The sequence below is a fragment of the Oryctolagus cuniculus genome, chromosome 14 (assembly GCF_964237555.1).
Source record: "Oryctolagus cuniculus chromosome 14, mOryCun1.1, whole genome shotgun sequence".
In the NCBI taxonomy this organism is placed as follows: Eukaryota; Metazoa; Chordata; class Mammalia; order Lagomorpha; family Leporidae; genus Oryctolagus; species Oryctolagus cuniculus.
Window position 1 is genome coordinate 97,482,776 of NC_091445.1, and position 15,061 is coordinate 97,497,836.

Genomic DNA, 15,061 nt, shown 5'->3' on the forward strand with positions numbered 1-15,061 from the left:
ACAGGGCCCTCAACTCACCCACTGCCACCAGCAGGGCCCCCAACTCACCCACTGCCACCCAACAGGGCCCTCAACTCACCCACTGCCACCAGCAGGGCCCCCAACTCACCCACTGCCACCCAGCAGAGCCCCCGACTCAGTACATGGAGGGACACACAGGGGCTCCTGCGGGGGCAAGGGCACAGGGAGAGGTTCTCAGCCCCATGTACGTGTGTGTGCATGCGCGTGTGCACCTGTGCGTGTGTGTGCATGCGCGTGTGCACCTGTGCATGTGTGCACCTGTGTGTGTGCATGTGTGTGTAAAACAACGCATCCACTCAGCCTCTTTCATGTCCTCCTCGGTGTTACCCAATCCCAACACGTTGCAGTAAAATAAAATACTTCCTCAGGGCGTCAGAGCAGACCTGCAGAGCCCTGGGCCTCGGTTTCTCCTCTGTAGCTGAGGAAGCAGAGCTGGGACTGAGAAGGCAGAGATGAGGACATCCTGAAAAAAACGGTGGCCACTGCCCCAGAAAGGACGTCGACGACTCTGACCCCTGCAGGATTGGTTCTACAAAAGGAGGGAGCAGCCTGCCACGCATCTGGTCTACCTCCTGACGCTCACCCCGCAGTGACCCCTTCCCCTGACCCCTCGTCTTGTGTGACTTCCCCAAGTCAGCACATACAAACAGCATCCTATGATATTTACATATCATCCACTTCTTGCCATCCAAATAAAAGTGGCAGCCAGAGCCGGAGCTGTGGTGTGGTAGGCCATGCCTCCTCCTGCAGTGCCAACTCCCATATGGGCGCCGGTTCGAGTCCTGGCTGCTCCACTTCTGATCCAGCTACCTGCTAATGGCCCGGATAAACAGAAGATGGCCCAAGTCCTTGGCCCCCGCACCCGCATGAGAGATCCGGGGGGAAGCTCCTAGCTGCTGGCTTCAGCCTGACCCAGCTCCAGGCATCGGAGCCATTTGGGGAGTGACCCAGCGGATGGAAGGAAGACTTCTCTCTCTGTCTCTATCTCTCTTTGTAAATCCATCTTTCAAATAAATAAATAGATCTTTGAAAAAATGTGGCAGCCAGTGTGGGTCCAGTTGCCAGGAATGTTTGTGTAGCTGCGAGGGTGCCGGTGACAGTCACCGAGATCGGATCACCCAGCCTGGGAGCCAAACCTGGGGTCTGCTCACATCCCAGGGTGAGGGCATCCTGCTGCCTCAGAAAATTGGGTGGGCTTTGTCCCAAGGTGCCTGGCTTTTCCTTGCATTTGCATTAATAGGTAAGATTAACAGGTAAGCATGCTGGTTGCAACTCACAGCGTGAACCTCTCCATTTTTATTATCTGGCAACACTAAGTCCAGAAGCGATTCCTTTTAACTTTGTTAGTTGAAACACATTTTTCATAGTATAAAATTAATCATTTAGGGGCCAGCATTGTGGCATAGCAGATAAAGCCTCCACCTGTGAAGCCAGCATCCCGTATGGGTGCCAGTTCAAGTTCCAGCTGCTCCACTTCCTAATCAGCTCCCTGCTACTGCACCTGGGAAAGCAGTGGAGGATGGCCCAAGTGTTTGGGCCCCTGCACCCATGTGGAAGACCCGGAAGAAGCTCCTGGATCCTGGCTCCTGGCTTCGGCCTGGCCCAGCTCTGGCCATTGTGGCCATTTAGGGAGTGAACCAGCAGATAGAAGATCTCTCTCTCTCTCTCTCTCTCTCTCTCTCTCAACTCTGGCTTTCCAATAAATAAATTAACCATTTATAAGTGAACATTTCAGTGGCGTTTAGATATTATGAATTTGTGCCACTGTCACCTCTGTCTAGTTCCAAACAGGCAGCTCACTACCCACCTGCTGTCATGCCTGATTCCTCGTACACAGACCCTAGCAGGCATCAAATCTGCTGGTTGTAGGCGCTCGGTAAAAATGGAATCAAGCAATTGGGGCTGTCAGGGTGAGTTGTGCTGTGCAATGGATCAGTGCTTCTTTCTTTCTTTTTTCTTTTGAGAAGAGAGAGAAGGAAAAAAAAAAAACCTCTCTTCCACTAGTTTACACCCTAAATGCCTGCAAGTGCCAGAGCCAGAGATAGGAGCCCAGAACTCAACCCAGGTCTCTGATGTGAATGGCAGGGATCCAACTATGGGAGGCACCAGGGTCTGCGCTGGTTGAAAGCTGCAGTCAAGGAACCAGAGCCAGCTCTCTGTCTCACTTCTTCCTGTGGGTGAGCCACAGCCCGGCGGACGACGGACATGCTCACCACGTGGGCTGCTCCCTCCTCTGCATGCAATGCACACCTGTGTCAAAGACTGGACGTCCGAGCAAGGCACTGGGAGATCCTACGGAAACTACACTCAACGTCTGAGGAACCACCGCGGCGGGCCGCCTTGCACGCTGCATCACAGTGGCGCACAGAGCGCCACTCCTCCGCAGCCTCACCAAGTTCTGTCGTCCACTCACCGATCACAGCCACCCTGGTGGTGTGAGGCAGATCTGATCTGCGTTCTGCTGCTGGCTGGTGATGCTGGACATCATTTCCCGGGCTTGATGACCATTCACACAGCTCGGAGAGAGGTCTGCTCAAATCTCAGCCCATTTTTAAATGGAGTCGCTGTTTGTTTTTTTGTTTTTGAGTTGTAAGAGTTATGTTTGCTGAATACTAGGCACTTATCAGATATATGATTTGTAAATATTTTCCCATTCTGAGTGTTATCTTTTCACTCTTTGCTGATTGTCGTGATTCCCACCCCAAAATTACTCAGCTGCGGGCCGAGAGTTAAACAGGCAGGAGACGCTGGAGATGAACTGGCATTGTCCACCAGGAGGTATCAGTGAGAGCCACCAAGGCTTCCTTGGGAAACAGGGGGGACCCCTGGTGGTCAGGTGGCAGTGTGTGGGGGACACAGATTGGGGAGAGACACCAGGGAGACGGGGGTGGCACAGCAGAAACCCGGATGTGACCACCCCACAGTGCCTCCTCCCTGGGGCTGTCAAGGTCATGGCTGTCTCCCTCGTCCCCTTCTCTGTGCACCCCGCCCACATCATGCATGGCCCCTTGCCTCCCCCCAGCTGCCACAGTGCCCCATGCACCCCAGCGAGGTGCCCCAGCTCAGATGTCACCTCTGTTTAGAGCTGGGAGAGGCTGCCTGCCGCGAGCCGAGCCCTCCTCACACCTCATCCCCAACCCCAGCGCCATGGACTGGGACGGGGTGGGGAGCACCTGCCTCTGAGCCGCCTGAGGCCTGCAGAACCGTGTGCGCTGGCCCTGCCACAGGTGCCACTCAGGGCTGAATCAATCCGCAGCAGGTGTGGCCTGCAAATGACGCTACAAAGGTCCAAATGGCCCTGGGCAGAAGGGAAAGCTCACTATTCCTGAACTAGAGCCACCAGGGACCCAGGACACCTGGGCGAGTTCGCAGGCACAGAGCTGTGAAGGCCGACCCCTCTGGAACCCACCTCTCCTGCAGGCACTTCTCCCTCCAGGGCCCCACGCCAGGTGGGTGGGGCTCAGCTCACTCACTCAGCACGAGGCCCTAAATGACCAGAAAGATACACCACGTTCTTGGACTGGAAGGCAACACTGATAAAATGGAGATTCTCCACCAAACGGACCCACAGAGCCAATGTCATCTCAATTGAAAATTCCAATATGTCTTCTTTTTCCACCATGCATCTTTGTTTCTTTTCTTTTTTTTTAAAGATTTTTATTTATTTACTTGAAAGTCAGAGTTGCAGAGAAAGGTCTTCCATCCGCTGGTTTACTCCCCAAATTGCCGCAAATGCTGGAGCTGGGCCAATCTGAAGCCAGGAGCTTCTCTGGGTCTCCCACACTGGTACAGGGACCCAAAGACTTGGGCCATCTTCCAGTGCTTTCCCAGGCCATATCAGAGAGCTGGATTGGAAGTGGAGCAGCTGGGACTCTAACCGGAGCCCATATGGGATGCTGGCACTGCAGATGGTGGCTTTACCTGCTACACCACAGTGCTGGCCCAACAGGTCTTTTGACAGAAACTGACAAGCAGACTCTAAAATTTTCCTGGAGCAAGTAGGACCTATCATAGCCAATTAAGAAGAAGAACATGGAGCTGGTGCTGTGGCATAACTGGCTAAGCCTCTGCTTGCAGTGCCGGCATCCCATATGGACACTGGTTCGAGTCCCGGCTTCTCCTCTTCTAATCCAGCTCTCTGCTATGGCCTGGGAAAGCAGTGGAAGATGGCCCAAGTGCTTGGGCCCCTGCACCCACATGGGAGACCTGGAAGGAGCTCCTGGCTCCTGTTTTCAGATCAGCTTGGGGGAAACCAGCAGATAGAAGACCTTGCTCTCTCTCCCTCTCTCTGTAACTCTACCTCTCAAATAATTAAATAAAATCTACTTGCCTTACTGATTTTAAGCCTGCTCTAAATCTAAACAGTGGAGGGGGTTTGGTGTTGAAGACCCAGATGTGAGGCCCATGGAGCAGAGCAGACGCACCCACTTCTCACTGGGTCCATTCACTTGACAACACAATAGGGAAAGAAAATCTCCCATAAATGGTGCTGGGCCAACCGGACGCCCATGGAAATGAATGAACATCAACCCTGAGAAATTAACTCAAAATGGATCCTCGACCCACGCATGAAACCCACCACAAAACCTAACAAGACAACATGTGCAAGACTCTTCTAGGCCATGGGTTGGTTACAGGGTGCTGAGAGCTCAAGAACAAACTCGACAAACTGTCTTCATCCAGTCTTTGCAATGTCTTTTGGAAGGCAATAGGTAGAAAATGACAAGATGGTCATTGACTGGGGAGAAAGCATTCACAGTTAGGACTGATGCCAAGGACACCACGCGCCGCCTGCAGTGCCGGCATCCCATATGGGCGCTGGTTCGAGTCCCAGCTGCCCCACTTCCCATCCAGCTCTCTGCCTTGGCCTGGGAAAGCAGTGGAGGATGGTGCTCGCTTCGGCAGCACATATACTAAAAAAAAATTGGAAAGCAGTGGAGGATGCCCAAGTCCTTGGGCCCCTGCACCCACGTGGGAGACCCAGAGGAAGCTCCTGGCTCCTGACTTCAGATCGGTGCAGCTCTGGCCGTTGCGGCCAACTGGGGAGTGAACCAGCAGTTGGAAGACCTCTCTCTCTCTCTCTCTCTCTCTCTCTGCCTCTGCTCTCTATAACTCTGCCTTTCAAATAAATAAATAAATTTTTAGAAAGAAAGAAAGAGAGGGAGAGAAAGAAGGAAGGAAGGTAGAAAGAAACCAAACAAGATCTGGCGTGATTCCAAAACACCAGGAGACACAAACTCAGGGGCAGCGCCAGGAAGCAGGTCTGCTGCCTGGGGTGGAGGCGGAGGAGGAAACACAAGGGACACAAGGAAACTTCTTCAGTGCCAGAAAGCTTGTAGTCTGGATCCCGTGATCATTCCTGGGTGTACAGAAGGCTGAAGCCTAAACGCACGCCGTCCAACCGAAACAAGAATTTCCATCGTATCCCAGTCGAGATGAAAATGCGAAAAGCAAGGGGGAAGCCCAGCTTCCTGGCTGTATGGGCTGGAGACCTCGTCCTTGGCAAGGACTCAGGGGGCCCCAGAGGAACGACACGGAGCACCGACGGGCACGGGCTGCTCAGGCACCGGCTCCCCTGGCACCCAGACTCCACCAAGGCTAGGACACGAGGGACAGGGTTTCAAAGGCACCACCAGGAAGAGAGGAGCTCCAGCCGCAGCCCGGGGGCCCGCAAGAGGAGGCTTCAGTGCCACGGGTGGATCTACGCCGGCTGCAAGCTCAGTGCACCCTCCAGCCTCCCCCTACCAAGACCCCAGTGGGAGGACGCCTCGCCCTGGCCCATCACCACCACCCTCCCACAGGGGAGGAGCCTCACGGGGTGCTGGACACACAGTGTCACACACACTCAGGCTGTGTCACACACTATCACACACTGTGTCACACACTCACTGTGTCACACAGCCACACACTCAAGCTGTGTCACACACAGCCACACTATGTCACACACACTGCATCACACTCTTACACTGTGTCACACATACACAGTGTCACACACTCAAGCTGTCACACTCTTACACTGTGTCACACACACTCTCACATACCCTCACACTGTCACACACACTCACACTATGTCACAATGCTATCACACACAGTGTTAGTCATACACACGTGTACACGCACTGTCACACACCCTCACACTATCACACACACTCATGCTGTGTCACACACCCTCACACTTGTGTCACACACCATCACATTTGTGTCACGCATTCATTTTGTCACACACTCACACTGTGTCACTCTTACACTGTGTCACACATACACAGTGTCACACACTCGTGCTGTCACGCAGTCACACACTGTCACAGTCACACATGTGTCACACACACTCACATACCCTCACACTGTCACACAGTCACAGTGTAGTCACACTGACAGTTAGTCACATACATGTGTCACACACAGTCACATACCCTCACACTGTCACTCTCACAGTATCACACACACTCACAGTGTCACACACACTCATAATGTCACAGTCACACACACGTGTCATACACCCTTACACTGTATCATACACTGTCATACATACACTCACACACCCTCACACTGTGTCATACACACACTGTGTCACACACATTGTGTCAGACACACACCCCCTCACACTGTGTTACACACTCAGTGTCACACACTTGTGCTGTCTGTCATACACTTGTGTCACACACATGTTGTGTCACACACATTCACACACACTGTCACACACTCACACTGTGTCACACACCCTCACACCCTCACACTGTCACACATTATGTCACACACTTGTGCTGTGTCACATGGTCACACACTCATCACACCCTCACACTGTCAGACACATGCTGTGTCACACACACACACACACTGTGTCACACAGTCACATACCCTGTGTCACATGCTATGTCACATTCACACACACACTGTGCCACACACAGTTTCACACACACTGTATCACACACACTGCATCACACATGCTGTCACAGTCACACACACACATCACATGCACACTCTCACACACCCTCACACTGTGTCAGACACGTGCTGTGTCATACACACACTCATACTGTGTCAATACACTGTTACACACTGTCACACACGCTGTCACACTCACACTGTCACATGCATGTGTCACACATCCCCACACTGTGTCACACACACTCACAATCAGACCCACCTGTGGGCAGCCGTGGTCCCTGGCGGGTGCTGCTCCCACCACAAGCCTGCTGCCTCGGCCCTGAGCTCACACGGTACACTCGCTGCAGTGGCGCCAAACTCCCACCCCAAAACTCGTGGGGGTCTCCTTGTCATTTGGGCGAAGCCACACACAGCCCTTGGTGGCATTCTCCTGAGTGTGGTCTCAGGGCAGAGAGGCTGGGTGCTGAAGGGGAAAGAAGGTTCTAGAACAAATGGTAATGCATCGCCCACCATCTCGGCTTCCAGCCAAAGGAGGCCTCCCCCAGCCTGGCCTCTTCTTCCTGTCCGTCAGGACGGCAGCCCAGGGCTCGCCCGGCCCCTGGAGAGCGGGTCTCCGCCATGCATCTGTGCCCTCCTGCTGGGCTGCCCGCCCCTGGCTGAGCCTCTCGCCCTCTCTGTTCCTGAAAGCACCTTCTCAATGAAAACACAAAGCCCTCGCTCCTGTTTCAGCGGCACTGGCGTAAGCAGAAGGCACAGCGGGCGCGATACTTTACTGTTTCTGGATGGGCCTCCGCCTCGTCCTCCCCGCGTACACGCAGTCCCCGGGAGGGATCATCGTCTGCGGCCTGCAGGAGAAAGGAAAGGGAGCACGCAGTCGGTCCTGAGAAGCCCCTGGGACCCCAGCACCGCCCGCCTCCAAGGCCGCCAGGGGCTGCTGGCCCCGCTGCCCCCACGCGCGGGGAGCACGCTGGGCCGCCTGCCGCGGGAATGGCTCACGCCCCACCTCACCGAGCAGGGAGGCCCTGGAAGGACACAAGGAGGCCCCAGCTGTGACCCTGGTGCCCAAGTCCATGCAGCCAGAGGGAGTAGCCAGGACCCCCACACGTCTGTCCACCAAGGCCTCACAGGAAAACCGCCCTGTGCTCCTGAGAGCTGCAGACGCACAGCAGGGCGCTCGGACTGACACTGACCTGAGTCTGCTCCCACCGGGCATGGCCACCGCTGCACACCCCGCGCTGTGGCCTCTGGCTCTGGGCCAACAGGCCTCCCTATCCAGGTGACATCTCCGCCCACTCTGAGGGCTGCACCAGGCCCTGCTGACTGCACCCCAGCGGTGCCGGGCCAGGCACATCCACCTACGACATCACCGAGGAGGGCTGTGCCCAAGACTGCTCACTCGCCCAGCCCCACCCAGAGACTGGTCCCCTTCTTGCCACAGAACCCTAACTTTCCCGTGCAGTGGACATCTGAGCTCCTGACCTCCGGCAGACCCCACATGTGGCAATCACCCCAGCTCTGGGCCAACAGCCCCAGGGGAGGCCCAGGAGCCTGCGCCTGACCTCACGCACGTGCAACCTGCTGGAGGAAGTGAGCACAAACACACGTCCTGCCTGGGCAGAAAGTGCGAAGCCAGGTGAGCAGAGTAGCTGGACAGAAATCCACACCAACACCCACGGAGTGGGCCTGGGGTAAAGGAACAGCCTGGGCACAGAGAGGACACTGTCCAGTGACCGAGGGGCCAGCGGAAAGGGGATGGACCCAGCTAGAAAGCTGCAAAATGCGCAAGGCCAAGGCCAGTAAAATGTCAAGGACAAAATGTCCCCCCGACTCTGCAAGGGGAACTGGGAGACCACGCCCTGCAGAACACCCCTCTCCCCCTGCAGGGGGAACACTCACAGGGAGACCACGCCCTGCAGAACACCCCTCTCCCCCTGCAGGGGGAACACTCACAGGGAGACCACGGCCTGCAGAACACCCCTCTCCCCCTGCAGGGGGAACACTCACAGGGAGACCACGGCCTGCAGCTCAGAACACCCCTCCCCCTGCAGGGGGAACACTCACAGGGAGACCATGCCCTGCAGAACACCCCTCCCCCTGCAGGGGGAACACTCACAGGGAGACCACGCCCTGCAGAACCCCTCCCCCTGCAGGGGGAACACTCACAGGGAGACCACGCCCTGCAGAACCCCTCCCCCTGCAGGGGGAACACTCACAGGGAGACCACGCCCTGCAGAACCCCTCCCCCTGCAGGGGGAACACTCACAGGGAGACCACGCCCTGCAGAACCCCTCCCCCTGCAGGGGGAACACTCACAGGGAGACCACGCCCTGCAGAACCCCTCCCCCTGTAGGGGGAACACTCACAGGGAGACCACGCCCTGCAGAACCCCTCCCCCTGTAGGGGGAACACTCACAGGGAGACCACGGCCTGCAGCTCAGAACACCCCTCCCCCTGCAGGGGGAACACTCACCGGGAGACCACGCCCTGCAGCTCAGAACACTCCTCACAAACCTTCAAAAAACAGAACTCAGACAAAGCATGTTCTCCGACACAAAGGAATTAAACTATAAGGATATCTGGAAAAACTCCAAATATTTGGAAAGCCACTTACTTGTACATAACCGTGGCTCAAAGAGAAAAGTCTCAAAGAAATTTTTAAAATATTTTAATTGTAGGAAAATGAAAATGCAAACACATCAGACTTTGTGGGATTCAACTAAACAGGACTCTGCGGAAACTGACAGCACTGAGTGTTCACGTAGGAAAAGTAGACCTCGTGGAACCAAGAGTCAGGCAGAAGCAGAGAAATAATGAGAAGTACAAAATCTAAAGCATAAAATTGTAGGGAAAAATCAATGAAACCAAAAGCTGCCTCTTTGAAAGGATCCGCAACATTGATAAACCCCTAGCCAACACCAGCCAAGAAATGGAGGAGACGCGAGTTGCCCAAATCAGGAATAAGAGGGCGCCGCACCGCCGCACGTGCCGCAGGCGTGAGGAGGCAAGCAAGGGGATGCTGCTGAGGGCTGACCTAAGCCCCGCCCCGGCCTCCACGGAGGAGGTGCCCGGGGTTCGCCTGATACAACCCACACCGTCACAGGAAGAGACAGCAGGGCCCTGGACCGTCTGCCAGCCGGCAAGACAGCCCGCCCCCGCCAGCACCCCGACCCCACCTCCCAGGCCCAGAACCGTGAGAACACGTCCATTCCTTGACAGTCAGCCTGCGGGACTTGCCACGCAGCCCAGGAGCACCAACACAGAACTCGTGCTGCCCCCACACTGCGAAGTAAACGTGCAGAAGCAACCGATCAATTTCCTAAAGCACACGAAACCCACCTGAGAAACCGCGAGCAACCTGGACAGTCTGTCTCCGTCCCAGGAAGAGACCCTCCGGGATGGCTTCACTAGTACATCCCACTGTGTAGAGAAGGAACGACACCAGTTATCTGCAGGCTTTGGTATGAATTTAGGAAAAACTGAAAGATAACAGCTGATGGACTGCACTGCCCCGGAAGCCATGGCCAAGTCGCCACGGGGACGGCAGACGAGCACCTCGTGAACACTGACCAGCAACGCAGTGAGCCACACAGGCGGCAGGTCCCAGCCACGCGCTTTCACCCAAGGCTCAGGGCTGCTTTAGCACACCAGGAACCCAGGGAATTACTAAAAACCAAAGAAAAATGCACACGATCACCTCAGTATGTGCAAAAACTCATCCGACGAAACCCAAACCCACCCACGATAACTTAAAGCCTTCACCTAGCTAAGAACAAAAGCAGACGTTTAACCCGGCGGGCCTGCGGCGGGCGTCCCAGCTGGGGCAGGGAAGTCCTAAGCTGCACACAGACTCCCTGGCAGGCCCAGGCATCCCCCTGCTGGGACCCACGCAGCAGAAAGGAAACATGCACCAAATCCTCCTTTTTTTTTTTTTTTTTTTTTTGACAGGCAGAGTGGACAGTGAGAGAGAGAGACAGACAGACAGAAAGGTCTTCCTTCCATTGGTTCACTGCTCCCAAATGGCCGCTACGGGCGGCGTGCTCGCTGATCCAAAGCCAGGAGCCAGGTGCTTCTCCTGGTCTCCCATGCGGGTGCAGGGCCCAAGCACTCGGGCCACCCTCCACTGCACTCCTGGGCCACAGCAGAGAGCTGGAATGGAAGCGGGGCAACCGGGACAGAATCCAGTGCCCTGACCGGGACTAGAACCTGGGGTGCCGGCACCGCAGGCGGAGGATTAGCCTAGTGAGCCACGGCGCCGGCGCAAATTCTCCATTTTCCACAGCAGCCGAAAGCGTTAACAACGCGACGTCCACCAGCACATCACTGGAGGAACACTGTGAGCTGCACCACAGGCAGGGCGCACCCCAGCCATTGAGGAACCAAGTCCTGGCCATGCTGTGGCATGGATGAGCCAGGAGCCGGACACAGGAGGCCACTGGTGTGCTCCTGCACTGTATGTGGCAAACCCAGGATAGGCAAAGCCATGGGGACGGAGGATGCCTGGCAGGTAGGGCAGCACCAGACGGAGGGTGTGGCCACACAACTTGGTCAACACACCAAATGCCCTGATCTGTTCCCTCTTAAATGGTTACTTTTATGGTATATAAATTTTACCACAATTAAAAACAAAACAGAATGCAACTTTACATATAAATACAAATCCAGTCTGCAGTGTTAAGAAAGAAGGTGAAGACCAGGAGCGGCTCAGCACGGACGTCTGGGGGGCTTTGTGGGGGACAGGGGCAGCAGGGCTCCTGCGTCACAGGAGGGCCAATGGGGTGGCCCCGTGGCTATCTGGCAGGCTGGGGGTGGGGCGAATGTTGTTGATAGGGCACAGTGGCTGCAGGCTGGGGTGGGACACACGGTGGGTGGGAGGTGGGATGGATGCCTCAGAAGGCTTTGTGGGGTGCTCTGCCTCACGCCGTGTCACTGATGGCCAGGGGCCTGGTCAGGGTGCTTCTCTGAGAAGCCAGGTTGGGCCCCTGTGGCCAAGGCCAGCATACAAGGCCATCTATCTGAACTGCAAGGCCTTCCAACTCAGACAGGAAACCCCCCGCCACGCCCAGGCCTGGCCGACATCCACCAGCACCCACTGGACTGCCCCGTGAGGTCACAGAGGATGAAGGGTCAGAGCTGACCTACCCCCACCCTGAGAGGTCCCGGTTCCGGCACCACCAGCCTCACCCAACAGCTTACCCACGTGAGCCCGGAGCCTCAGGGCGGGAAGGGTTGTGGGGCCGAGGCACGGCCGAGAAGAGGAGGCTGCATGAGGAGCCTCGTGGGGGGACTGTGCTGACCCTACACTGAAAACCCCCTTCCAGCCACAGGAACTGAGGCAGGACCCCTCCCCCAGATGTACCCAACCATCATCCTCTGCGGCCACTGGCCACATTGGGAGGACCAGCCCAGCGGCAGGACGGCCCTAAGATTCGGTTCTGGCACAGGCACCTGCAGAGACCCCGGTGGGGGAGGGGAACTAAAGTCCCTCCTCCCTGAGGGAGCTCAGCTCCCGGCCGTGCCCGCGCGGGTCGGGGCTCATCGCCAAGGGCTGCTCCGCCTTACTCAGTACTTGGTTGGACCTGTGCACTCTGCAGAGAGGGACCTCCCTGGGGCTGGACGCAAGTCCCCACTGAAGTGCCCCTGAGGCGGGACACTGAGCGGATAAGGGGGAGGGGCAGACCCTCCCCCCTGGGCTCTTGGGGCCTCCCTGGACGCCTGGCACTGCCTGCAGGACAGTCCAGGCCTCCCACAGTCCGCCGGGGGCCACTGCCACTCTCGGAGAATCTGTTTTCTAGGAGTGCTTCTCCTATGGCAAAGCGGTATCCGCTCATTTTAGGAGAAAGAAAAGCGGAAAACAAAATGAGAAGCATTCCCAGGCCCCTCTCTCCCATGCTCACCACTGTGGGACCACACTGAGTCACCGCCTCGGACGGAAGTGAGGCTGTGCACGGTCACCGCTCGGAGTGTCGGACAAGGTCCCCACCTCACAAAACGGGCGACAGCTGCCAACCCGCGCCCCCAAGCATCCCGAGACCGAGCAGGGCCCTCCACCTGCCACAGAGGAGCCGGCCTGGCACATCACGCAGGACCCCAGCCCGCTGCTGAGAGCCCCAGCGGCCCCAGCACACGGCCGGGTGTGGACATCCGGCAGAGAGGTGGAGCAGGCCTCTGCCGGAGGGTCAGGCCCTGACCAGGTCCCCACGTCCAGCACAGGGGGCAGTCACCGAGGGCGCTCACCTGCCAGAGCCCAGGGGCTGCCACACGGAGGGTTGGAGGCCGCCAGCCCCTTCCCTTCTCAGGTCTGCTGGGGGCCGCCCGCCGGGGGATCGCAGGCAACTGCCGGGCCAGAGTTTGGGGCTCGGCCCTCCAGCCACGCCGGTTCCGCGGCCCCTCTACGCACCCCGATCCGGGGGGATTCCTTCGGCCCCTCCAGCTGAGCGGAGGGAACTCCCGGAACCTCGGCCCCTTCCGGGAGGGCGTGAGACCCAGGCGGTGCCCTCTGCCCCCTGTCCACCACGCGCCCGGCCGCCCGCAACCCGGGACCCCAAAGAAACCGAGCTACCGGCAAAGGCGGTCAGCGCAGGTCAGCCCGCTCCCTGGACTCAGCGGTCAGGGCGCCCCTGGGCGGGGAAACTGAGGAACGTGGGCAGCCGGTCCTCACGCAAGAAGCCGCGGGTCGGACGCCAACGCGCCTGCCCCGCCTGGAGACGCGAGGACCGGGGCCGCCCGGCGGGCACTTACCGGGCCTGCGAGGCGGAAGCTCGGGCACGCCCGCGGGGGAGCGTGCCCGGGCCAGGAGCTGCGGCGGCGCGGCGGCCGGCGCGGGCATCGGGGGACCGGCGGCTCGGCGCGCGCGGAAGGGCGGCCCCACCCCGGCACGCGAGCCGCCCCGCCCCGAGCGCCCGGGGAGGCGGCAGGGGGCGCCCGCGGACTGCGCGCGCCGGGCCGTCTTCGTGCCCCGCGCCCCTCGAGGCCCCGGGCCCACCCTGCGCTGCCCGCGTCCCCTCCCGCCGGGCTGCCCGCGCTCAGGGAGAGCAGGGGTGCGGGGGCAGCGCCTCCGCCTCGCTGCTCCGTGGGTCGTCTCGAGAAGCGGGAAGAGAGGTTCCCGCAAACTTCAAAACGTGAACTTCTGGACTAACCCTCCCGGGAGCGACACGTGCACCAGACACGGAGGAGCGACTTCCGTGGGCGCACGCGGCGACCCCGCCGCCCCGTGCACAACAAGCGCACCGAGCTCAGGGCCCTCCCCCGGGTCCCTCCGGCTGCGCCCCCGCCGCTGCCCGCGTCCCCTCGCGCGCGCGCGCCTCCCGCAGGTCCTCTGCCTGGTCCACACCGTCCGGCGGGCGGCCTCGGACTCCCCGGGACATCCCCTGAGCCTCTCCCTCTGGCCCTCACTGAGAGGGGGGATAGGGTCGCTACCGCCCGTCCCTGGGGGTCCCGGAGGCACCCCGCGCCGCCGCGCAAGCCTTGAGCGCGCCCTGCCGGCCCCGGCGCCTGGCTCCCGCGGGCTCCTAGCGCGGGACGCTCCGCCGCCCCAGCCCCCGCCTCGCCCCGCGCCGCCTGCGGTGCCCCGTGAAGTCTCAGCTCTGCCCACCTCTGCCCGGTAGCAGAGCTCAATCTGCTGGCTGAGCAGATGGGTTTATTTTATTTTTCGAGTTGGAATGATGTGCGGCCATGTTGCTGAGCTCTTGAAATCGCCCATTTGATCTTGAATCAGTTTTCGGGAAGTGGACTACACAGAAGTTGGGTTGGAGAACTCTGAGATTATGAGTGAGCTCGAATTTCTTCTTTCATCTTTTTAAGTGTAAATCCAGGAATGTCGCTGCTCCCCTTCCCACAGGGGGCCACAGCTCCCAGGCCCACTTCACCTCCCGTCCCACCAGAGCCCAGGACTCGGGGAGCCAGAGGGGGGAAGCTGCCCCGCCCCCTTTCCTCAAACTGCCCATCCCCTGCCCCCTGCGCTTGTCCTCAGTCTCAGGGCTCTGCAGACTAGCGGGCAGCCACTGCCCATGACCCGTCCAACAGGGCCCCGGGCCCTGGCTTCTGCCCCCAGCTACTTCCCATTCAGATTGCGCAGGTGCCCCCCCATCCTCACCTGCAGGACCACCTGTCCCCCACCCTAGGCAGGCCCAAGTGCAGCTGGACCCCAGCCATA

The 15,061-nt window shown here is 58.5% G+C and overlaps 1 protein-coding gene across 4 annotated transcripts in view; it reads right to left on the reverse strand.

Annotated features, from left to right (window-relative positions):
* The window catches only part of AHRR (aryl hydrocarbon receptor repressor), a 69,813-nt gene extending 56,034 nt beyond the window's left edge, over positions 1 to 13,779 (reverse strand). For 3 of the 4 annotated variants that reach the window (XM_070056964.1, XM_070056963.1, XM_070056960.1), the window contains exons 1-3: positions 13,648 to 13,779; positions 10,246 to 10,326; positions 7,683 to 7,754 (exon numbers count right to left, since the gene is read on the reverse strand). In XM_070056964.1, the coding sequence (XP_069913065.1) occupies positions 7,683 to 7,744 (62 nt within the window). In that variant the 5' untranslated portion in view covers positions 7,745 to 7,754; positions 10,246 to 10,326; positions 13,648 to 13,779. Of the gene's footprint in view, positions 1 to 7,682; positions 7,755 to 10,245; positions 10,327 to 10,476; positions 10,573 to 13,647 lie in introns of all 4 variants that reach the window. The other variant, XM_070056961.1, reaches the window with a different exon arrangement.
* Between the last annotated feature and the right edge of the window lie 1,282 nt (positions 13,780 to 15,061).